Genomic DNA, 27,107 nt, shown 5'->3' on the forward strand with positions numbered 1-27,107 from the left:
CATTGCTGGAAGGTTTAAGTGAGCATACTAAATGATTATTTTATTATATTGTTACTTCTAATTCATGAGGGCGATAACTGCCATCTTAAATATTTGCTCTTTTCTCCGTAGCTAAGCTAATTTAAATAGGTGATAATTAAGACTAACAGCTCAAGAATAAAAGCTAATAAAAGAATCTCCTAGTGTATATTTGTAGTGTTTTAAATTTTACTTCTTCCCTCACATTAACCAGGGATTGTAAGTGAAATGCTGACGGACTGCATGACTGTAATTTTGACTTTTGTATTCTTTGCAATCACCTAACATATATAAGGGTTAACCTATATGTAGACAGTAGTGAGAATATCTCAGGAGCTGAGGTTCCCTGAGGAAATGCACTGACTGAGGTTGATAAACCTCCTACACCAAAATGCAAGGAAGCTTGAGTTGTGTCATTTGCAAGCTGTCCTTAAATGAGTGTATTAGGACGACCAGACCTTCACATTGTACTGTCGGACATGTGGGACAATACAGTGCAGATGCTTTTATTGCCAAACATCTTCCCCTGTATGTTCTTACAGTGAGCACTGTAGGCCAATTTTTTACAGTCATTAGAATCTACAAGATAATATTTCTGTAGGCCATCACTGTGATTATAAAAGTTCCCTGTGGGTGAAGAAGAAGAAAAGAAGAATTAACCAAAGGAGAGAGGCATCAAATGACAGAGAAGGAGCAACGCTTCAGATTGTTACGAAAGATTCCTAGGTCTGCAAATAACTCACTTATGCAAGTCACATAACCCTGTGGATTTTGGTTTCCTCATTAGTAAAATAAGGGATTGGGTTAGGAGGCCTCCTGGGAGCTTTTTAAAGTTCTCGTAGAGTATGCACAGGTCTCTTTGTATTAATCAAAGTACCTTATTTGTAAACCATGCTGAAGCATAGTTATTTTTCATTATTTTATTCTAATTTTCAACCAGTTATCATGCTATGTGTATGCTTTATTTTAAAATATGTATTTTTTGGAAATTATTTTATGAAAAGAATTCTGAATTAATATTTACAATAAAAAATATATCCTCTCTTATCCCACAACAGAAGTGTACTGTTACTCCTGCTTCAAAACTGCAAACAGGTATGATTATATGTTATTCTCAATCAATAATTTTGGTTTATTTTTGAATCAACATTGTTGATTTTATATGTGAACTTAGAAAATTCTTGAGGGTAAATTATATTTTGTAGTAAGCAATACAATGTAAATCTAGCTCTAAATCAATGTTTAAGTAAGCATTTCTCCAAAATACGAACTAGCTGTCATTTGTGACTCTCTTGTATCTAAGGAGAAACTAACGTATATTTGCCATGTTATCTCATTGAACAGACTCAATAGTAACTATCTTCCAAGTAAAAGAAATTACACTGGAAAAAAATAATTAAATGCTGATAGCATGCATCTCCATAGACATGAAAAATGAGAATGTAATTCTTTGTTTTTCATACCATAAATTTCCTTTCAATGCAAATGTCACCCTCAAATGTCAATCCAGAAATGAGACTCACCAAGTATCTGACTTTTTTGGTATAAAATGACAATAACTTATTATCTTGTAACACCTATGAATTTACATTGCCTAGTAAGTCAAAACCATAACACAAATGATTCAGTTTATTTTTCACCGTTTCAAAATATTTTTTACCTGCTACAATAATCTTCAGTTACTGCATTATTATCATCAAGGTGAGCCACAATTAGATATATACAGATAATGTTTCTATTACAAAGTATTCCAATTCAAGTTTAAAATACAAACTACTTTGCAAAGACCTGAAGAATATATGTTCTTGAAGCTAAGTTCCACTTCTCTTCGTAGCAAGAATATTTCAGTTGAACATTCCGAATTTATTTTTTATATACTTGCATACATAAGAACAGAGCATGTCCTTTATATATAACATACTACTACCATAACAATTTAAATTATCTCTCTACCATGTGTAACTTGGCTTTGATAGCTATTAAATCTATTTTCATGTTGATTTACTTTTCACACTAATCTTGATATGAAGTTCAAATTAACTAATAAGGGTATGATATTTTTCCTCTGATGATAAGCAATTTACATGTTTATAATTCATAAAGCAGCTGCATGAAATTTTGGCTTAAAATAATCTTAAATGGAAATAACATAAGGTACCAAAACACTGAAATTAGAAAAAGGAATACTAAATTCTTTGCTTTGTATGACTCTTTTGGAACATCTATTAATATAGTCAGTACAACAAGTCTTTCAATGCTGTGTAGGCACCTAGAGCAACATTCAATATCATGCAAGAGAATCATACCCTGTTCACCTAAGGAAAGAATCTACCCAGCATCAAAGAGGAATCAGTTCCCACTGAGGGAGCAGGTTAGGCCTGCATCATCTGCATCTTGGTATTAGTTCAGTTGAGCAAATTTTACTTGCATATGGTCTGATAATTGACAGGATGCCGATAATGAATACGGTGACTGCGTCTGCCCCCTCCCCAGAATCTCACACTCTGCTGTATTCTGGAATACTTTGATACACATTTCATTGAAAACATTCACACAGTGTAATGGGAGTAAAAAGAAATGTGGTTTATTCTGAAAATTCAGAGAAATCTTCCTGTTGAAAATTGCATCTGAACTGAATCCCGGAAGAGATGAGACTGAGGAGGGGAACATGGAGAGACCTGGTGGTTGCAGAGGACATCCTGGACAAAAACATGTTCAAGAAGCACAGCATGTCCTGGGAAACAGGAACAGTCTAGATTACTGGAGCACAGAGTGCAACCTGGCAGTGAGGGGATGTAAGACTGCAGAGGTAACAGGAAAGGCACTATATCTCAAGATAACACCTTGGACTTTAGGCAATGTAGCACCATTAAAGTGTTTTAACCACAGGTATGACATGTTGCACTTTAGATTTAAAATTAGCAAAATGGTTTACACATAGAATTCAATAAATCCTAATGGGATTGGTGAGTCTGTGTCACAATACATCAATCCCCAAGCAACATAACAGATCTTTCACTTCATGTGTGTGTATTTGTATGTGTGAAAAACACAAAATACAAGTAACCGGAATCCTTTCAATTTATGCAAAATAAATATTTAATTTAAATAGGAAACATGGGTGGATTCCCAAAACTACTTATTTCTCTGCCCAGCTAAACTAATATAACAGAAATTCTTACTAGTTTTAATGAATATATATATTCTCTAAAATTCATATCCACCCAGAAACTCCAAACACATTCATCCTTGGAAATGCAGTCATTTTAATTGGTTACTTTAAGATTAGGTTGACCGAAGCTAGAGGCATCACAATTCTGGACTTCAAGCTCTGTTACAAAGCTGTCATCATCAAGACAGTCTGGTACTGGCACAGAAATATACACATGGATCAGTGGAACAGAATACAGAATCCAGAAATGGACCCTCAACTCTATGGTCAACTAATCTTCGACAAAGCAGGAAAGAATGTCCAGTGGAAAAAAGACAGTCTCTTCAACAACTGGTGCTGGGAAAACTGGACAACCACATGCAGAAGAATGAAACTGGACCATTTCCTTACACCACACATAAAAATAGACTCAAAATGGATGAAAGACCTCAATGTGAGACAGGAATCCATCAGAATCCTAGAGGAGAACACAGGCAGCAACCTCTTTGACCTTGGGTATAGCAACTTCTTATTAGGGACATCTCCGGAGGCAAGAGGAAAAAAAGCAAAAATGAACTATTGGGATTTCATAAAAATAAAAAGCTCCTGCACAGTGAAGGAAACAACAAAACTAAAAGGCAGCTGACAGAATGGGAGAAGATATTTGCAAATCACATGTCTAATAAAGGGCTAATGTCTAAAATCTATAAAGAACTTATCTAACTCAATACTTAAAAAATTTAAAAATCTAGTTAAGAAATGGGCAAAAGAAATGAAAAGACATTTCTCCAAAGAAAACATACAAATGGCTAACAGACACCTGAAAAAAAAAAAAATGCTCCACATCACTCATCATCAGGGAAACACAAATCAAAACCACAATGAGATACCACCTCACACTGGTAAGTATGGCTAAAATTAACTCAGGAAACAACAGATGTTGGGGAGGACGCAGAGAAAGAGGAACCTTCTTACACGGTGGGAATGCAAGCTGATGCAGCCACTTTGGAAAATAGTACAGAGGCTCCTCAAAAAAGTTAAAAATAGAACTACCCTAAGATCCTACTAGGCATTTATTCAAAGGATACAAAACTAGTGATTTGAAGGGACATGTGCACCCCAATGTTTATAGCCCCAATGTCCACAGTATGAAAGAGCCCAAATGTCCATCGGCTGATGAATGGATAAAGATGTGATTGATACACACACACACACACACACACACATACACACACACACACACACACAGAGGAATATTACTCAGCCATCAAAAAGAATGAAATCTTGCCATCTGAAACAATGAGAATGGAGCTGGAGTATATTTTGCTAAGCAAAATAAGTCAGTCAGAGAAAGACAAATACCATATGACTTCACTCCTATGTGGAATTTAAGAAATAAACCAGATGAAAGGGAAAGGAAGGAAAAATAAAGTAACATAAAAATAGAGAGGGAAGCAAATCACAACAGACTCTCACCAAGAGAACAAACTGAGGCTGCTGGAGGGAGGTGGGTGGGGGGATGGGGTAACTGGGGGATGGGCATTAAGGAGGGCACTGAATGTTAGGAGCAACTGGTGTTATGTGCAACTGATAAACCACTAAATTCTACCCCAGAAACTAATACTATACTATGTGTTAAGTAACTAGCTATAATTTAAATAAAATCTTGAAAGAAAGAAAAAAAATTAGGTCATACTGGATAGGGTGGATTTTAAATCCCGTGAGTGGTGTCTTTCTAAGAAGGCCACGTGAAGACACAGACCCCGACACACAGAGGGGAGAAGGCCACGTGAGGACACAGACCCTGGCACACAGCGGGAAGAAGGCTGTGTGAACAGAGAGGCAGACAGTGGACTGATGCGCAAACAGGTCCAAGAGCATGCAGGACTGCCAGCAACCACCAGCACTAAGGGAGGCCCATGAAATAGCTTCTCCCTCTGGGCCTGCAGAAGGAATCAACTCTGCTGACACTGTGGTTTCTGACTCCTGTCCTCCAGAACTACAACAGAACAAATCCTGTTGTCTTACACTACACAGTTTGTGGTACTTTGCTATGACAACCCATAGACACATGACAGCACCTCTTGCTGAGGCAGCATGGTCGTAGTGAGTATCAGTTTGTGGTCCCTATGGAGGACAATCTCATTTGCACAGCATGAAATGAACAAAACACTGTCCTTTTGTTTGTATTTGGCTTTTTTGTTTGTATTTTGTTTGTATTTGGCTTCTCTCGATACTTTTTCCTGCCCTAGTATGGTGCTTATTTTCCACCAGGATTTGCATTGGGTAGTATCCCAATGCAATATCCAACCCAATATCCAGGCTTTATTAATTACTCATTCAAATTGAAGGCATATACAAAAAATAGTTTAGTTGTGTGTACCTTGGTAGCCCAAGGCACTGACTTTACTCTTCTGAAGACTCTGGTTAAAAGCTCATACAGTATTTATAGTCAAAAATGCTCACGTCAATCAGGACACTGTACTGGGCTTGTGTAAAATGAATATTGGGAGTACTGCAGCCATAAATGATTTTTAGAAATTATTAGACTGAGACTTCTACCTTCTGCTTCACGTAGTCTCTCCGGTACACAGTAAGAAGATTAGCATCGGTGTTTTGGGAGAAGGTTTACTGAGTCAGAAGATGCGGGGAATATCACTAAGTTTTAAAAATAACAGCATGCACTTCTTTCAACTAAACTCGAGGGAAAACCAAATGTACAGGGAACACAATTATTTAAAATGAGTTTAGATTCATTGAAATTAGAACTCCGATGAGTCTCAAGACCAGTCGGGAAATACCAACAGGAGAAGCCCTACGGCTTCAAAAAAGTGGCCTAGAACTAACCTTCTCCACCTGGAATAGAGTGAACTTTCTATCCGCAAGCTTGAGCAATACCGAACTTCTCAGACGGCAAAGTGGCCACGGAAGAACTCCACAGAGGAGACATGACGACCACCAGGCGGACGGCAGCAGCACGCGCCTCCAACAGAAGCACTGTTCCTTCTGACATCCTGCCTTCTGCAGACCTTTCCGCAAACTTAGAAACAGAGGAAGGGCACTCCCATTCCCTGATCTGCAACTTCAGGACAGCCTTCAGATAAGTCTTCCAAGGGGTTTTTAGAAAGATGAGAGAATTCATTTCTCTCTCCCACAGGAGTGATCGAAGCCTAATTTCTCCTTGCTGGGACCCAAGCATACAGAGTACTGCTAACTCTTATGAGGGCAAAATAAAAGGGTGTATCTGACTTTTCCCCTTCAAAGATCCATGATTCTTTTTCTCATTGAAAAGGCAAAGTCTTTGACATAGTATTTCACTAAATTAAAAACAAACAAACAAAAAAATCAAAAAGCATAAACAAAATCAGAAGGCCATCTTCTAAGGGCCTACACTAGGGCAGGTAAACTTAAACAACAGTAGCTTTAGGAAAGTTGTCCATCACAAATATTTTTAACACATATTTTTCTTAGTATAAACGTGTATTTCTCTTGGAAAATACATAAATACAATTTGGGTTCTTCAAAAATAGATAAATAAAAAGAATCTGATCTGGACATTAGTTACAAAAATGGCCCAGTTGGGGATCTTGTTAAAGAAATGACTAGTCATCAACTCTTTGACAATAAAAACTGTGTCTGGGTTATTAAATCATTGTTCACCAAACTAAGGGAAAAAAATCAGAGAATGCCATTTAAAAAATAAATGTTGTAGGTTCTTTAAACTATAAAAGAACATGGAAGAAAACTAATAAGCAGACTTTTGGTTCTCCTAATCTACACCAACCAATATGGTAGTCAGCAGTCACACTATGTAAATTCAAATTCAAGTGAATTAAAATTAAACACAATATAAAATGAGTTCCTCAGTTATCTCAGCTACATTTCAAGTTCTCAACAGCCAGATGTGACTAGCAGACTACAGCAGGTCAAGGACATTCACATCTTTGTTTAAAGTTCTACTGAAGAACACGGCTCTAGAGCTATGTTTGTACCTTTTCTCCCCCTAAAATGATATTGATATGTCTTTGGTTCCCAGTCCCCGCTGTACAAAGTACCCCAAACCTGTTGGCTTAAAACAACAGCTCTATTCTCTCACAGTTTTGGAGGCCAGAAGTCCCAAATCTGTTTCACTAGATTCAAATCAACGTGTCAGCAGGACCTCAATTCCTCCGGAGGCTCCAAGGAGAATCTTCTCCTCCCCTCTTCCAGCTTTTGGAGGCTGCTGACATTCCTCGACTTATAAAAGTACCACTCGGTCTCTGCACCCTGGTCCCAGTGCCTCCGTTTTCCTGACTGTGAATTCTCCCTCTGCCCACCGCTCACAAGGACAGAACCCATGTACGCAGAAGCCCCCTGGATAATGCACGATACTCCCCCCACGCCACAATCATTAACTTAATCAAACGCTCTGACTTATTAAGTAACATTTACAGTTCTGGGGATTAGTACCTGATACCTCTGGAGACCATTATCCAACTTACTATAATCCACTACAATGGTATTTTTCAACTTCTATCCTACATTGTATTTTATGTTACCAGTTCATCATTTGCTCCACTGGCACCTACTGGTATAATGTTAATACGTTTTTAAAGTGTACAATTCCCACCTCCACAGAGATGCTTATATACTACAAAAACCTAGCTTCCTACATAGCTTCAGGCATTTTTTCCCTTTCCAATTGTGACTCCCAAAGCCCGGGCTAGATGGAGAAGGCCATGATAGTATGAGTTCACCACTTCACAGATCTACTTGCAACAACTGTAGAACACACTGTCCTCTTTTAAGCCACACCTGAGTGACCCCACACTATTTACCTCTGGGCAAGCGGTGTTTGCCCTTACTCTGAGCTCTAGGTAACCCCATTAACAGTGTTGGTTTTAAAATGATTTTTTAAAGAAAGCCATCTCAAAAATAAGATAATGTGTCTGGATGTCCTAACAAGAATAAAATAAAAGAGAAAGAGAGGGAGTTGGCTATAAAAAGTATTCAAAAACAACTGGAAAATAGATAAATAAAAGACAATCCAATAGGAAAACAGGCAAAATTCAACAAACACTTCAAAGAAAGAGGTATACAAAGGAAAGACAAGCATAACCTCTTTAAAAATCAGGAAAGTGTTCACTAAAACTAAAATGAGACATAATGAACACTCACACAATGGTTAAAAATTTGAAATCAATACTAAGTTCCCAAATCTGTGAAGCAACAGGAATGCCAATACATTGGCTGTGGGAGTGTGAGTTGATAATAAGCACTGCAGAAAAGAATTTTGTCATTACTGACAAAAATTAAACATACATATATCCTAACTTGGTATTATTCTTCCTAAGGTGACATCCATGAGGAATATTTATAGCAATTCTATTAAAATAGCCAAAAATAGAAATAATTCAAACATTCATTAACATAAAATGAATTGATGATTATAGGATATTCATATAATAGAGTAACAGCGCCAATGAATATAATCAAATACCTTAAATAACAGTGTGGATAATTCTTACAATTATTATTCTGAAGAAAAGAACTCAGATGGGAAATGATGTATACTTCAGGATTCCATTTTTGTGAAACTAAAAAAAAATGTAAAATTAATCTATGAGGATAAAAATCAGGTGAATTTCTACCTTTAAAAAGCAGCAGTGACTGGGAGGGAAGCCAGGTGTCAATAGGATTATTTTATTGACTTGGTGATGGTTACATCATTGCTCATTTTGTTGGAATCAAGGAGTAGGAAAATAGAACAGTGGCCGTGAGCTCTAGCATTGTACCAGACTCACTGGTTTTCCTTTCAGCTCTGTCATTCAGGCGATATGCCTCTGGTGTATTTTAACTTTCACTATTTTTATCCCGATCAATACTACTATATTAGTTGTTCCACCTGATCTCTCATGTAATGTTTTCCTTATTCACCGTGGTATTACTAACATTCACCATATTTCATGACACATAAAAAGTGCTAAGTAATTATTAATAAATTTCATACATCATGGTTTCCAAGAAGAGCATTACACATTTTTCATTTACTGAACATGCTCCCGAGAAAATCCATCTTGCAGAGGAAAATACCACATTTTGTCTTGGCCTTCCCAATGTGCTGATACTTAGAATATGTGTGAACACAGAATTCTTTTATCCATAATGCCCAGACCACTTACAGAGAACCCAGATTTATGGTAAGGCTCATTTTAGACGTCTCCTAACAAGTTAACTCTTCCTCCTGAAGATCTATATTCTGCTGAAGAGCTGTATTTCTCTGCCTCTCTACTCGTATTTGCTATAATAAAGTGATGACCAAATAAAATAAATACCTGGAGAACTTTTAAATGATCTCCATGGCCCCTTTATAGTAACCACTTCAGTTTGCACGTAACAATATTGCTCATGTGGGCGCCTGGGTGGCTCAGTGGGTTAGGCTGCTGCCTTCGGCTCAGGTCATGATCTCAGGGCCCTGGGATAGAGTCCCACATCGGGCTCTCAGCTCAGCAGGGAGCCTGCTTCCCTCTCTCTCTCTCTGCCTGCCTCTCCGTCTACTTGTGATTTCTCTCTGTCAAATAAATAAATAAAATCTTTAAAAATAAATTAAAAAAAAACCCACAATATTGCTCATGAATAAATAAATACGATTTGGTTATCACAACAGCTACTATTTCCACACCAATCTGTGTAACTGATTTCTACAGAGGTGAAAGTTTTATATATATTTTTTTATTATAAACTACTAAATGTTTGGTTAATTTTAAAAAGCTTGCCAATAGGTCATTTGCCATCCTCTGGTGTAGTGAACTTTTATTTTTACGTATCTGTAGGAGAGGTAAGGGAGAGTCTGATGGTAGACTCCTAGGAGGAGGGAAATGTTTTATCATAGAATTCATATTCTAAAGCCAGTATTTGCAAATCATGTATTTGCCGATTGAATCTCTACTACCTAGTGGCCTCAACACACCTCAAACAATCTCTAAAGTAATTCTGTGTTGGTACTGCTCTCATAGAAGCAAATAAGCAAAGATAGATCTTCGGTAGATAAATCCATCATCAAAGCTGGCCTGTAAGAAATTCCACAGACGGAAGTTTGAAAGAAACTAAGGTCCTAGTCAAGAAGATGGGGAAGAGAAGTACAGGCAGATGAGGGGGCTATAAAGAAGAGAGACAGAAGAGGAGGAAAGGGAAACAAGCTCTACTGGTAAAAATGAGTAGAAACAAGACAGCAGAGCTGTAATCCCCAAAAATCCATATATTACAATCACCAGACATCTATACAATGTATCTAAGAAATAAATAAGAAAAAGAGCTTAAAACATGATTAAAAGAAAATCATCGTTTTAGGGGACCAAGGCAATTTTTTAAAGGAGCAAATAAAACTTACAGACATATAAAATATCCTTGACATTAAAATTTAGTGGTTAGCTTTAAAATAGTAAAAGGTGAAATTGATGAGAATTGGCAGGGAATTCTCAAGAATATATCCAAAATCCATCACAAAGAGTCAATGATGGATAATAATGTAAGTTTCTACTTTTTAAATATTGCATAAGACTTCAGGCAACTTACTTAATAAGCTTTGTCGTTTTAGTCTACGGAACAAAAATCCTTTGCTAAAGGTATTTGTATGTGTTTCTGTGTAAAGATGTAAAAATATATTTAGAACACAGAGATAAACTTACATATTTATATGTAAAAACAAGGCAGTTTATTGTCAGGGAAAGCAAATAATGTTAAATAATCAAAAATAAATCACTAATTAAATGAAAATGACAAAATCCACCACAAATTTCAACAGATACTCACAGTAAGAACAGCCATAGACCTCAATTCTGAGCCCAATGCGGCCTTCTCCATTCCAGTCCAGGGGCACAATGCGCACATAGCGGGCAATCACTGGATGCTGTAAATCATGACGAACCACACTATCAGAGTTGATGTTCCCAGGAAATGCCTGGAAAAAAAGAAAAGGGATTAAAAAATTAAAGAAAAACATACTTTGGAAACAACCACGTTCTCTGTGTGCTACGATAAATGTAAGTTTTCTTCTCCAATGGCAGGGTTTTATATTTTCTACTATAAACAATTTGAACAAAGCTACCATACTTCCTTTATTTGAAAACAAGTCTGGTTTTAAACGGAAACTAGGCCAAAATTTCTATGTGTCCTTTTGAAGGTGAAAAACACACATATTAGAAGAATGAAACACTACATGGAACCCACTGCAGTATCCAGTAAATATTTAAATTACAAGTTCTCATATTTTACATTTAAATTATAGTTTTTCAGCCTCCAACCATATTTCTTGCTTTTTTAAAAAATTAATTTATTTATTTTCAGAAAAACAGTATTCATTATTTTTTCACCACACCCAGTGCTCCATGCAATCCGTGCCCTCTATAATACCCACCACCTGGTACCCCAACCTCCCACCCCCCCCCCGCCACTTCAAACCCCTCAGATTGTTTTTCAGAGTCCATAGTCTCTCATGGTTCACCTCCCCTTCCAATTTCCCCCAACTCCCTTCTCCTCTCTAACTCCCATGTCCTCCATGCTATTTGTTATGCTCCACAATGTTATGCTCCACAAATAAGCATAATTGTGTTATGCTCCACAAATATGCTCCACAATTATTAGCTCCACAAATAATTATCAATAACCATATGATAATTGACTCTCTCTGCTTGACTTAATTCACTCAGCATAATCTCTTAAATCTCTCCGCATTACCTTCCCGTGCCACCATTAGAAATCTGAACTTTCAACATCAGTTAGATTAAAAGAACAAATGAATACATTGTGCAAATAGCCAGAGTTTTCTACCTTTTATTAGCATGAACACATTTACGGAGTTTACGAGTTGGTCAGAAATGTGTCCATTCCAGATTTCTCATTTACAGAGGATGTGGTCAAATCAAAAGCATGATTTCCCATGAACCTTATTTACATTGAGAACTTCCCATTGGCTTATGTTTTTTCAGCAGAGAACAAATGGATTTCCTTCAGCCATGGCTATCATTCATTCAGGAAACATTTGTAAAACATCTATTCCACGGTAAGTATAGAACAAGATAATATGGGGACATAAGATACCTAGAGCCATAGACGCTATACTCCAAACAATCACAATCTAATAGGGAAAATGTCAGCATAAAATTCTAATTAAAGGAAGATTTAAAGAAACAGACAATCATAATTTAGAAAATATAAGTCAAATAAATGAGAAATGTATGTCTGTTTTATTTTAAACATTAGCAGTTTTAATTTCATACATACATTCTAGCTCTTTCTATATTAGATAACTTGAATTTTTGTAATGTTGTATCCCATGTGCCCTCCTCTTTTATATTTGTTTATATGATCTCTTAAACACTGAAATAAAAGCTTTAAGAAGAAAACTGCCCTTTTTTTAATCACACACACAAAAAAACCCCACAACATAAGCACCATATTACATGGCTAATTTGTTGTCTTCTTGACCTGAGGCTTTGAATTTGCTTCTGTATAAAAATAGTAGTTCTAGCTTTAAAAAATTATTTGTAACAGATTTTTAAACACACAAAATTGATAAGAAGCACAAAAGACATGCTTTTGACAAAAAGTACATAGCAGCTTTGAAGAAGGACAACACACATGGCACCGCCCTGAATTTGTGGTTGCCGGTTTGTTACCTGATGGGCATTCCTCACACTCTAGCCTCCGAAACACAAAATGTTCAGTGTAAGACCTAGTAATATAGGGCTCAGAAGGAAACATTTCCTCAGGATTAATACTATTTTCTATAACATATAGACATCCCAATAACCTACATGAGGGTAAAATTAGTCTAAACCATGTACGGTTGCGTGTCTGAAAACTGGGATGGTCTCTGCGGATGATCCTGTTGAGCCCTCTGGGGTTTTCCGCATCCTTAGCTGCATCTGCCTTTGTAGAATGCGCCACACCTACCTTCAAGCCCACAATGAGCTTTAAGTCATGAATGTTAACATTGAGAGCATCTTCTTTGTATCTTACTGACAAAATTTGATCAGGAAAACCAGCAAAAGATTTTTTTTTAAGTTATTTTTCTAGCCAGGCTGTAGCTTTATAAAGATGCCAGGTATGTATTCTATTAAACTGTGGCTGCATTTTAATACCACTATTGGTTGTTCTGGCTGCAAAAGGTAATATGGGTGAGGATCCCTGACCAAAATCACTGGAATTAAATCCTTACAGCATTTAAATTAATCTAAAATACATCTTAAATATTACTCAGTAAAAGCCACCAAACAATTTATCTTGAGGATGTGCTTGCTGTAGTGCTTGGTGATGATATATAAATACTAACAACAACAATACCAAGTAACTCTTTGGGAGCACTATCTCTGAGACATCTGTAGTTTTTTGAGGCCTAAAAGAAAACAAAACACAACACTCTTCTGTGTTTCCCCTCTACTCCAAAACTTCACTCTGACACCAAATGCATGAGTTTTCCTACATATTAAGAAATTCTCCAATTCTCCATGGATACTAGCTAGAGGTCCTATAATTTAATGCAATTCTGACACTACGTACCTGGAGATAGAGTCAGATCCCACAGGTTAGGGAGCGGGCCCGAAAGACCAACCCATTTCAGATGCCTATCTCAATTCTAATTTGTCCCTTCTGCCTCTGACAGACCAGCTAAAAGTAGATTCCCATGAACCCCTTCTCAAGTCTGACCCTTTGCTAGAATAGCTCACAGAACTCAGAAAACCAGTTTACTACCATATTACTGTTCTCTCATAAAAGGATACAACTCAGCAATGGCCAGGCAGAAGAATGCACAGAGCAAGGTATGTGGGAAGGGCTTCCAAACCTTCTCCGGGGGTGCCACCTCCCCCAGTCCTCTACATATTCACCAGCCCAAAATACTTCCCAACACCAACTTCAGAGACTTTTAGGGAGGTCTCATAATGCAAGAAAAATCATTAAATCACCTGCCATTGATGATTAAACTCTCCAGAGGTCAGGATGGTTCAACTGTTAACCAGCACCCCCGCCCCCGCCCCTTTTTGTGATTATATCTCAGGGCTTTCCAAAAATCACCTCTAGCATAAACTCTGGTGTGGCTCAAAGGAGCTTATTTTTTTTTTTTTTAAGATTTTATTTATTTATTTGACAGACAGAGATCACAAGCAGGCAGAGAGGCAGGCAGAGAGAGAGGGTAAGCAGGCTCCCCTCAGAGCAGAGAGCCCGATGCGGGGCTCCATCCCAGGACCCTGGGATCTTGACCTGAGCCGAAGGCAGAGGCTTTAACCGACTGAGCCACCCAGGCGCCCCAGGAGCTTATTATGAATAACAACAACAAAAATCCATTTCACCTTTATTGTACTTATCACTTAGGAAACTACAAGGATTTGAGGAGCTGTGTGCCAGGAATGATGGACAAAGAACAAAAAATATATTTCTTATAAATCACATTAGCACAGGCCTAAAATAATATGAAAAAAGTTGCAAAAGCAGTATTAAAAGAAACTGCAAAAGTGGACAATACAGGTAATAATTTCAATAATATCTGGAGCTTTACGAAAACTATCTAATCAGGAAAAAAGGAAAGAAACCGACTTCAGCTGGACAGGAGGGCAGAAGGGTGTCTGGGAGATGCAAATAAATGGAGGAGGAGCAGAGAACAGATATTCCTGGCACAGAGAAGGAACTCAGGTCTGAGGCTTCACACTTGATGCGACTCAATTTTAGCACTTGTGCTGGGATGATTCATTCATTCACTGATCCATTCATTGATCATTCACTCAGGGAATAGCTAGGAGCACAGTATATTGTTCAAACCACTGGGGTTACAGGAGTAAACAAACAGAGTTTCAGTTTTCATGGCATTTATGTATTAAAGTACATAACTGGGTAGCTAACAAATAATAAATATTTAATGAATGTGTGTATATACATTACTGACATGACATTACATAATATGTGTATGTTGTTACATATTAAATTACATATACAGAATACAATACTGAGCATACCTTGCATGGTTGGGGATAATAAGGAAACCAGGGCTTTTGGAACACAGTGAAAAAAGGAAGAACAGAGTAGAAGATGTTGGGAGGGGTGGAGACCACAGCAGACAGGACTGTAAACCATGACCATGTTGAACATTTCATTTTAAGCATACCAGAAAGAAATCCATTGGAGGCTTTTAAGCAAAAAAAGTTACGCATCACTGTTAAGATCAGGGTCACTAACACCCCCTCCCTGAATACAGTGAAGTTCCTAGAAAAACAGAAGACAACAGCATAACAGAAATTACAGAATCATACAGGATAGAATGATCTAGTGACCAGTATTCCTGAGCAGCGGGGTGCTTCGGGGAGAAGGAAAGAACAGTGGTGCAGCAGTGAATCCGAAAGAGAAGAGACAGGAAACTTACTACAACCTGGATCCCAAATGCACCACATGTGAGGAGAGAAAACAAAACAGAACCCAGAACTACTGGGAATGAGGCTTTCCTTCCACTAAACTCCTGCTGGTCATTCTGCTATTATAAAGGCATGGATGTCAGAAAAAGACAAAGTAGGCACATCTGTGGAAACAGCATTCCAGCATCTAAATCCAGAACATGCTGAAGAAAACCTCTGGGCTTTCTCAATATTTGCCTTGTTTCCTCATTTTTAAAATTTTTTTAAAGCAACTGATTAAATACCAATAAATACAAAGATACCTGAATGGAAAGATAATTAGTGAAGATTTAGATATATTGCATGTGAATTTCATCATCACACTGAAAGGTCACACATCGAGAATTTCAGATGTTTCAGCTAGTTGTGTTTTATTGAAGTTGAGCTTCGTGGAGAGGGCATATGTATTATTTATGAACAAATGCATGTCATGGTATTTTCTCCGGTGTTCACAGCATCAGTAAATTGTGTGTTTTGCACTTCTTTTCATTTCCAAGCATCGCTATTTAAGCCATTATTTTAATTGGAGTTTAAAACTTTTCAGAAGAAGAGTGTAGGTGTTACCAATCACTGCCTTGAATATAAAGGCATGAATATGTATGAAATGTCTCCTTTTATACAGCAGTATTTGGAAAAGTTAAATACAGAAAGAGGTACAACCATTGATTTAATAAAAACAACATCTAATATTTATATATCACTTTATTATTTAAAGAGTCCTAGTACATGTTGTATTGTTTGCACCTCCTTAAGTTTGGTAGGGACGGACTTTTTTCAAATCAGGAAATTGAGTCTCAGAGAACTTACAGGATGTCTGTCAAAGAGCTTAGTAAGGGCAAGCTGGGCAAAGTAACAAGCTTGGCAGGCATCCCTACACTGAGTTTGGTTTGAGAATAAAATTTTCAGTTGGGAATAAAGGTTTTTGTATTTAGGCACAACACATTTTATTTTTGATATTTGATACTGCATATTTCAATATCAAATTGGAAGTCTGAGAATTCTTATCATACCACATTCTGGATGTACATTTGATTTCTGGCTCATTTACTATACAGCATATTTGCCTGCATACTCTATTTCTCTCTTCAATTTTATTTGAACAAACTTTGACAAAAATTAGAATTTTATTTTCTTACACTTTTCCCCCCAAAAATGCTCCCATTGTGGTCACTAACGAAAGCCCCTCTGCAGCTTTTAATAGAAATAATTAAAGAGTTTGAATGACAGGTTTTACTAAAAAAAGAAAGACTGGTCTGCTGTAGTGCACACTTCACTTAAATAACAATGAGTACTCTGCCATAAGTCTTAAAAAGAAGCATTTCTTTTCAAATAATTTGACTCTTTCACACCCACTGGTGGTTTTTCAGATAGATGCAAAAAGAAAGAATTATCAAGGTAAAACATTCAGCTGATATTTACAAAGTCTTTAAGAACTGGAAATATGCATGAAAAATTGAAAAATTACAATGAATTTACATCTTTCCTGAATGAAACAATATGCTTTAAAATCCAACCTATGGAAAAATGTCACAGAGTAATACATGTTTTGTGGATACATGAAAACAACCGACAAATTCATCATTAAGACTGAAAAATCAATCACAGAAGCTTGTGAATTATAAGTCATCCCTATTGGATCTCTTTTACTGGCTGTGAGTTCTATATATGCTTAGAAGGTTAGGGTTTTGGGGTTTTTGTTTGTTTTGGTTTTTTTTATAACTAACATAGCATTTATGTAACTCGGGAGGCTTTAAACTTAGTAAAGCTAAGAGCAATATAACTTAAAACCTGTGCTGCTACTTGAGAGTGACTGTCCTACAAATTACTAAACTTCATAGAAGAGGGGGTAGGGGCAGGGGTGAAACAGGTGCTGGCGATTAAGGAGGGCACTGGTCATGTTGAGCACCATGACCTACAGAAATTACTGAATTCCAGGTGTCGTACAACCTGAAAGTAATAGGACACTGTATGCTAACTAACTGGAATTAAAAGAAAAACTTAAAATACAACAAAGAGTTAGAATTTTTTAAGAGAACATAGTGTGAGTTATTCAGAATGCTAACTGTATAATCTAAATATGTTAGAGTTTTAATAACTAAAAATTCCCCACCATGTGGCACAGAACATTTACTTTAGCTGAAATAAGAGTTCGGATGGCCTGACACAGGAAAGGTACAGTTTTTCTGTAAAATACCAAACAGTTAATATTTTAGGCTTAGCAGACTGCATACCTCTCAGTCCCATATCCTTTTTCTTCTTCTTCCTTTTTATTTTAACAACACTGAAACTATGTAAAAACCATCACAGCTCACAGACTTTAAAAGAACAGAGACCAGAGTTCGCCCAGGGGCTATACTTGCCAACCCCTCGTCTAAGAGAATCTTTCAAATAGATAAATCCTCCCCTCAATTCCAATAGGATGCAAAAGTCTAAAATCATAGAAAAACCTTTCCACCACTTGGCATTTAAAAACCAATAAACTTTGGGAAAGCATTTCGTCATTCCTTGAACCATATAATTTATCAGACTGGAGGAAAATATATAGGGATTTAGAAGTATGCTGTGTGTGATGCATGAAGTAAAATTTCCCTCAAATTCACTATTATGGGGTCTGAAGTGTAACTTATGAAGTATTTTATGAAGAGAATAAATATATTTGGTCCTCACTTAAACCTCACCTTTCAGGAAACCTAAAATAAGGGACCACAAGCTTCTATAGTAAATGAGTGAGAATGTATATCTTAGGGCAGAAGTTTTGCTTAAGACAAAATAATATGTGTCTGAAACACACAGCTATTGTGTAAGTGAGCCTAGGAGGAGTTCTTAGTGCTACTGCCAACAAGTCTCCTAGGTGGGAAACTATGTGGGAAAAACAACAACACAAGAATATTTCCTAATGTGAGAGATCTTAATTTCTTAAAACATAAAATACCTCTGCTGCAACAAAAGCACATATTGATTTTTTTCCTTAAGTTGATGTCATAAACCTGTGATCACTATAATCACTTATCTTTAAGTGGAATTTTATTTGTTGCTGGATTTTAAATTTTATTTTCCCCATGCTAACAATTTACATCAAAATATAGAAACAGATTTTCCATTCTGCAGCCTTGATGTGAGTCTCCAGGTCTGGTTACACTGCATGCTGAGGCAGGAAGAAAATAACTACTGCCTCTGTTACACTCCAGATCCGGGTTTGTCACCTGAACTTTCTTGTCATCATTTTCATCCGGCTGTACAAACATGCCTGGCAAGACTCGGCTCAGATAGTGCTTCCTGAGGTTAAGGATATCCCCTGACCCTCACCCCTCCATGCCCCAGTATTCCACAGGGATCCTCAGAACACCCTGTACTTACTCTCTGCACTCAGCTGAAATTACTTCATTGTGTAATTCATTATCCACTGTAGGCCAGCTTTGAAGTCTGTGATCAAACCTCTGGTCCACCACTATATCTGATGGCCCTCCACAATGGTCGGTGTCCGAGGACTTATCCATTTACAATCCGATTAAATGAATGAATAAAAATGACCATTCCCTAACTCCCACCTCTTCACATTTCACAGCTCTTGTTATTTCTGGATGTACCAAAGCCAGTGCAGTAACCAGTCATAGTAAAAAAAAACCACGTTTGATAATATCCTACAGAAGAAAAAGCAAAAGCACGCTAGTCTGATTCAAGACCCTAGGCAAATCAACAGTGTTTTCCCAAAGGTACGATGATATCATCGTAATATGTAAAGTCGCCAGGCGTAGCAGAGATCATACAGAAAAAAGGAAATGGTCGTGCAAGAATCATGTCAAAATCAGGGGACAAGTAATAGGAGAAAGGTAAGAATTGACACAAAAATACCAGCCCACATCAAATCTCAGATGTTCACACAGATAATTCACTTGAGCTCTGCTGAAAACTTTTTGGGTTCTAAAACCATCGCGACATGTTGTGTGGCAAATGCTAAAACACTCTCTGTAAGTGAGCAGTAATACTTCCTCTGAGCATTTCTGCTCTTGACTCAACTAGAAAGGTCTTACCTTTTTCGTTTTGCCAAAGTTACAAACAAAGTTTAGAAGTATTTTACCAAAAGAACCATCAATTAAGAATCATGGTATAAGAACAATACTATAACTTGGTAAAACAATAAGGTAAAATATTTTAAAATCTAGTTCTTCAATTTCTTTCCCTTTATTTCTACGGGAATCACATGATGACAGCATTCTAAGGTTTTACCCTTTGTGCTCAACTGCTCTCAGCCTACCACAGTTTATTTAGCTATGCTTCTGTTAAGAGATTCCAGGGCAGTGTCGAGTTTTTTACTATCATGAATGAAATTGCTGTGAGCATGTATGTAAAATGCATACGGGGAGAATTTCTGACTCACAGAGTAGATACATGCTTAAATTTTTAAGACATTGTCAAACTTTTTCTCAGTGTTTATAATATATCTACATGTAGTTTCAATTGCATCAGAGAAATCTCTACTGTATATTCCCTTTTCTCCTCTGTACTGTATATGTTCTATAACGTAGATTCATTATTTTCACATTTATATTGATTTTTCTCTCCAAACTTCTCTAAATTTTCTTCTTTATCCTACATGCCAAGCCATAAAAAAGGATGAAGATAATTAGATAAGTGCTACCCGTTATCTGTATTTGTCAATATTTGAAATAAACACACGAAGTAAGAAAAACAAAGGCAGTGTTACCAAGCTTAACCGTGTTCCAAGGGAGCATAACTGACAGAAGTCTGGAGATGGAAACGTTTCAAAGATGCAGAAGGGACGGGACACCATGGATAAAATCCATCCTTCATGTAATGAGTCAGGAGACCTATCCAAAGCTCCACAGAACAGCAAACCCACTTACTAGTATTAGAAGCAACAAAATTAACAAGGAGATAATTTAAAATATTTGATATCATTTCTAAAAGCAGACCAGGTATGGGGAAACGTTAGCTAACTACAAACTGATCTATCAAGAAGTCAGCACTGGTTACTGGGGTGGGAACTTTTGCTATTTAAAAGAAATTTTTTGGTAATATTTGATTAAAAATACTTATCCATACACTACTTTGATAAAGACGAACCAGAATATTTTTCTGTGGGACTGTAGCTGAAACTCTGGCTTTAGGATTCCTGGCATACTACACAGATGGAGACACATCAGGTGTGAGGTTCATCTTGTCTGTGAAAATAAAATCTAACTAGCTGCTTAAAGAAGCATAAGACTCCTGGTACTGAGCCCAGAAAGAAATTTCTCAAATGAGTCCTCTTGTAAAAGGAACCATGCTACACAATAAACAAAGTGTTCAGTGACATCTGTATAAGAAGATAACAACAAATCTCATAGGAGGTTTCTTACAGTTTCCTTCAATGTAGCTCCACGGAAAAAAATGCCAAAACACAATTCAGTAAACAAAATTTTACAGCAGTAATCAAGACTTTCAATGCAGGTATTCTGCTCTCTGCTGACTGGCTTAATCTAGAAATAGTTCAGAGTATCTAGAGGAATGAATGGATTGGATTGCTTTGCCTTCAGATTATCCTCTGTAAACCCTGTTTTCTCAAGTATTTGATATTTCAATGGCAACGAATTTGAGAATATACTTGGAAGTACCCAGAGTATATCTCTTTCTAAATGTGGAACCAAATGCTTTCATAAACATAAGATCAAGTATTATTCAGGGTGAATATCAGTATTAGCAAAGTAAATCACTGTAGGAAACAAAGGCAAAAGAAAAAAAATTAAACTTCCTCACTCTCTACAGCCTACTGACAAATCCCTGAAACAGGCAGTGACCTTGGGAGCTCACCTGTCTCGATGATGACACTTTGCTAAGGCCAAAAGGCAATCTCAGTTTAACATTATCATGACCCCCCACCCCAGGATCCTCTAAGTCTTCTTTAACATATAAAAATTCCTCTGTAAACATCCTTTAACTTTACACACACACACACACACCTGCCCCCAAGACACATGCTAGGAATCATCCTCCAAGTGTATGGCCCACTGATACACATCTGAAGGGTCTCAGGAACAATGTTTTATTAGATGGTAATAAATTACCTTTTCCCAACAATAGCTAACCCCCTCAAAGGTCCTGGAAACCTTACTTTCAAAATTCCTTAGAGATTCAGGTTATCTCCCTAACCCCCTCCCAACATGAAAGTAATTAATCAGTCCCCTATCAGAGCCCCAGTGCAGCTCCTTCTGCCCACGGGCACTGCGCCTGTGCTTTAATAAAAACACCTTTTTGCACTGAAGACATCTCAAGAATTCTATCTTGGCCGTCAGCTCTGAACCCCCACATTTCCTACTCTGTAAGAATCTTTGCCATCTTAACATTTGTTGCTTGTTAGTGCTGGAAAGTCCCATTCCCGTATCACCTGCCCAGTGTAACAGACGATCGCCTCCTGCTAACTGGAGACATCTCATTATTTGGTGGGAGACCAGACACCACTGTAACCACACCATGCGTACTGCCTGTGCAGCGAAGGTCTTTGCTTAGCCTAATTTTGGGAGGAAACTTCTGGATCATGGGGCTGTGCCACCTATGCCCTCTTTTTTGTTTGTTTTTTTGTTGTCAGAGAAAGGGAGGGAGGAGCACAAGCAGGGGGAGCAGCAGCTGAGGGAGAAGCAGGCTCCCCAGTGAGCAAGGAGCCCAGTGTGATGCGGGGCTCCATCCCAGGACCCTGAGATGATGACCTGAGCTGAGGGCAGACATTTAACCCACTGACCACCCAGGCAGCCCAACCTATGCTGTCTTTGGGTGTATCTTGCATTTTTGGTTAAGCCATTCAGGCTTACTGGTTTTTTTGTTGTTGTTGTTTTTGTTTTTTTAAGATTTTATTTATTTATTTGACAGAGATCACAAGTAGGCAGAGAGGCAGGCAGAGAGAGAGGAGGTAGCAGGCTCCCTGCTGAGCAGAGATCCCGATGCGGGGCTCAATCCCAGAACCCTGGGATCATGACCTGAGCCGAAGGCAGAGGCTTTAACCCACTGAGCCACCCAGGCGCCCCAGGCTTACTGGTTTTGAGTCACTATTAGATCTACTTCATCCATGGCCAGATAGATGACTGATCCTTTAAATAGCTAAGTTCAAAAGAAAAATAAACTTCACAAAGAGCTCTAATTGTCTTATTAGTATAATAGCTGTCTTAGGGACCCGTCCATTGACAAAATAAAATCACAGAAATTAGACTTAAATTGAAATAAATGTCCATATCTAATGTAAATTTCCTTTAAAATCTGGCCTCATTTGCCTGTTTTAACTTAGGTTTCCCTGTGAGATCTACCTGAAGCACTCGGGCCTAATCTCTTGGTTCAAAATGTACAGGCTGCTCCTATAAATGTTGAAAGCAAGGAGTAAATTCAACTAAAGCACCTGAGAATGGCTATAGACTTGCTTTTCTCCTACCTTCCAGAGGCTGAGAGTACCAGCTTCAGGCATTCTTATGTGACACTGTTTGCAGGTGTTATCCTAGACCAGCCCACTGCAAAAGAATTTGTGTCTCCTGGATGCAAGCAAAAATCTCTTAAATTATAAAGACCTTTTACCTCCACTTTGCAAAGATCCTACCAGTTTTAGAGATTAAAAAGACTAATGACCATTCTCAAAACCCCTTCACAAGAAACAGAACCAAAAATTTCTCCTTGACCCTCCTACAAATAATCCTTGAAGGGTCAATATTCAAGGACTGATAGAAGCTGATGTGGGGAACAAAGGCAGAAAGAAATGTAGATAAAATTAAATTTCCTTATAACCTGAAGCTTATTGACAAATACTTAAGGCAGGCAGGACATAACCTTCCTCCAGGAAGCTCCCAACTGTCTTAATGTTAATGCTCTGCTAGAGGAGAAAAACTATCCTAAACTCAGCAATAACTAGGGTTTGAGGATCCTCTGAGTCTTCTTTAGCATAGGAAAGCCCTTTTGGAAAACTTCTCAACTTGACCTCCCTCAACTCTATAGTCTATCATCAGTCCTACCTCACAATCCAGGGCAGCCCTTTCTGCCCAGGAAGCCTGTCCCCGTGCTATAATAAAACACTTTATTGCACCAAAGCCATCTCAAGATTTCTTAGTCATCGGCTCCAAACTCCAACACTACCACATCAGAAACCAAGGCTGAATGATGTACCTAAAAGAAGGTTTTTGTTAAAATGCTTTATACAGGTTTTACAAAGATAAAAATATTTTAAGTCCAATTTTAGTTAAAAATCTCCCTAATATAAAGAAGCATATTTAGTTAAAAAGGCAGGCCAATCACCTGATATTCAGACTGTAATCTTGTTCTTTGGAAAATTAAAAATAACTCTATTTTACAGATCTCTACAAAACCAGAAATGCAACCCTAAACCCAGTCAAAGCCTACTTATCTTTACCAATTCCCAAACACTGCCAATTCCTCTTACAGTGTTTCTGGATATTGGAAAAAATCAAGCTATTGGAACAAAACTGTACTGTACTTAGGAGAAAGGAAGGTGAATTTTAAATCGCAGTTATCCTGAAACTCTGGGGGGGAAACTTTCTTTTTTTTTTTTTTTTGCATATCTTTCTGTACCTTGAAATGATAAATCTTATGTCTTTAAAATGTAAAACACAACCCACAACTGCCTGAAACTGAAGAAATAAAAGGGGAAAGACTTTTTTTTTTTTTAAAGTAGAAGCTGCCAGAATGACTTCTGTGCCCAGACTCTAGGACCTTTCCATAACAGATATGCGCCAAATCATCATCATGAAGAAAACAGAGATGCCTTCTCTCTGCCTTTCTCATGTAAATTTTTAACTCACCTTCCTTAGGACCTAACAGCAGTTACTTGAAATAAAATTTGGGAGAAATTTAGGGAGAAGTTTCTCTCTCTCTCTCTCTCTCTCTCTCTCTCACACACACACACACACACACACACACACACACATTAGGGAAGTATTTGGGAACTGGGCCTGTAACGTCATTTCCACAAGCAGAACAAAAGCTAGAAGACTGTTTGCATCTTGTCTGTGTATGTGTATCCATACATGTTATAAATGTGAGACATTTTTCTATCTCCAGATAGTGTTGTGAAAATTGATTTGTAAAAGCACTCAAGTTAGTTTAAAGCAAGTGCTTATAATAAATAACTAGGCATTCCAAAATTCTAAAAGATAGAAACTAACCCAAATGTTTAACCAAGTTCCTATGATCTGGGAAAATATTTACTACTAAAGCTACCTTAAGGTTGCTGGTTTAATTAAAATAAAGCAGTCTTTACAATGTAAAAGTTTTATTTTACCAATGTTTAATGAAAGTTCAATGGGTTGTCTCTGTTTTAAGTTTGTTTAAAAAAAAATTAAAAATTAGAATGGTTGACTTTGTCTAATGATTAATTAAGTTTTGTGGGTCATTTAGACATGATTGTCAAAAGCAAATTAAATGGTTATAAATAAGATTAAAAGATTTATAAAGAAATTTCTGGGTGGCTTGCAAAATGTTTGGTAATCTGAAGTTTTGGCATTTTGTCGAGTTAGATGATGAACTAAATTTGTTAAATATCATTTCCAAGGGGCGCCTGGGGGGCTCAGTGGGTTAAGCATCTGCCTTCAGCTCAGGTCATGATCTCAGAGCCCTGAGATGGAGCCCCACATCGGGCTCTCTGCTCAGCGGAGACCCTGTTTACCCCATTCTCTCTGCCTGCCTCTCGGCCTACTTGTGATCTGTCGCAAAAATAAATAAAATCTTAAAAAAATAAAATAAAATATCATTTCCAAAAAAGATAAAAAAGAAAACATTAAGTACTGAACACAGGTTTATCTACTCTTATATTATGGCAGAGAAACTAAAGTATGGATTTATAAACCTGGTTTGTGATTTATTATCTTTTTAACATTTTACTTATTTATCTGACACAGAGACAGCAAAAGCAGGGGGTGCCGCAGGCAGAAAGGGAGAAGCAGGCTGCCTACTGAGTAAGGAGACCCATATGGGGCTCAATCCCAGGACCCTGGGATAATGAACTGAGCTGAAAAAAAAATTAGGACAAACTCTGAATGTAAACAGGAAAGTTGAGTAAGGTTTCTAGAGAAGAAATCTTTAGAATGGAATAGTTTGTGTTGTCAGTACTGGTTAAGATTAGAATAAATTTAAATTAATGAGTTTCATTATCAAGAATATACTGGTGCAAAATTAAAACTTTTGTTTTCTCCTTGTTAAAAGAACAAAGTTTTCTTGAACTATTGGTTTGCTCTTAATAAGATATTACAATAAGAAACTGTAAATGCTTTTATCTTTAAAATTATCTGACTAGAAAGCAAGGATTCTATTTTGTGAAAATAATTTCCTGTGTTTATCAGGCTTCTTTGGTTACTTTAAAACAACAAAACAAAAACCTGACTCAACTTTTTTTTAAAGCTAAATTTTATTCACAGCTGTATAATTTTCTGTATTTGCCTCTGAAATATTTTATTGTCACTTCAAATAGACAATTAAATATTTTTAGCATCATCTGTGATCCTACTCAATCAAATGTTCTAACCTTTTGATTTTTTTTACTTACTTCCTAAAATAAAATTCTAAAATGAAATCTTTTGACTACATTCTACCTGACATGTTCCAGAGAGCTCCTGGAACATTTCCGCGATTTTGTGAGACTTATCTGGAATGTTAAATGAAATGGGAAGCATCAAATAAATGACTCTAAACCTTGTTAGAGTGTGTTTGTGTAGGTAATAACTAAACTAAGTATTCTAAAATTGTGTAAAATCACCTAGAAATCTGATATCCTGGTATGCTATTATTGTGAGGTGTGGCAGGTCACAGAACTTGACCAGATTTCCTTGCCAAGTGCATCATGATGAACCTTAATCCAACCTTTAATCATAGCATATCTAAGTCTCATCTACAGCTACTGTTTTATGCTGATGCCACTGCAGCTGTACTTCATCTATGAGACTCACCAAAGGAACATTTCAGTACAGATTTCTCATAACCTTAAGATTATAAAATCAAATTAGGTAAGAATTTCCAAAACTAGTGAAAAAAAGTGTATCAAGCAAAACAAAAATTAAGAACATGGGACTGGGGGCGCCTGGGTGGCTCAGTGGGTTAAGTCTCTACCTTCGGCTCAGGTCATGATCTCAGGGTCCTGGGATCGAGTACCACATTGGGCTCTCTGCTCAGCGGAGAGCCTGGTTCCCACTCTCTCTGCCTGCCTCTCTGCCTACTTGTGATTTCTCTCTCTGTGTGTCAAACAAATAAATAAGATCTTAAAAAAAAAAAAAAAGAACATGGGACTGAATGACCTGAGCAAGATAATTATAATTTTTAGGGCTTTTTATTTAAAATATAGCCAACTTTTTATTTTTTTAAGACTTTGTTTATTTGAGATAGAAAGAGAGAGCACAAGGAGAGAGGAGGGTCAGAGGGAGGGGGAGAAGTAGACTCCCCGCTGAGCAGGGAGCCACATGGGGCTTGATCCCAGGACCCTGAGATCATGACCCTAGCCAAAGGCAGACAGCTAACCAACCGAGCCACACAGGCACCCC

General features: G+C 37.3%; 1 protein-coding gene across 1 annotated transcript in view; it reads right to left on the reverse strand.

The window, feature by feature from the left end:
• The window catches only part of CNTNAP2 (contactin associated protein 2), a 1,944,007-nt gene that overhangs the window by 1,122,347 nt on the left and 794,553 nt on the right, over positions 1–27,107 (reverse strand). Inside the window, exon 4 of the mRNA XM_032304549.1 lies at positions 10,961–11,108. Coding sequence (XP_032160440.1) covers positions 10,961–11,108 — 148 coding nt within the window. The remainder of the gene's footprint in view (positions 1–10,960; positions 11,109–27,107) is intronic.

The sequence above is a fragment of the Mustela erminea genome, chromosome 11, assembly GCF_009829155.1.
Source record: "Mustela erminea isolate mMusErm1 chromosome 11, mMusErm1.Pri, whole genome shotgun sequence".
In the NCBI taxonomy this organism is placed as follows: Eukaryota; Metazoa; Chordata; class Mammalia; order Carnivora; family Mustelidae; genus Mustela; species Mustela erminea.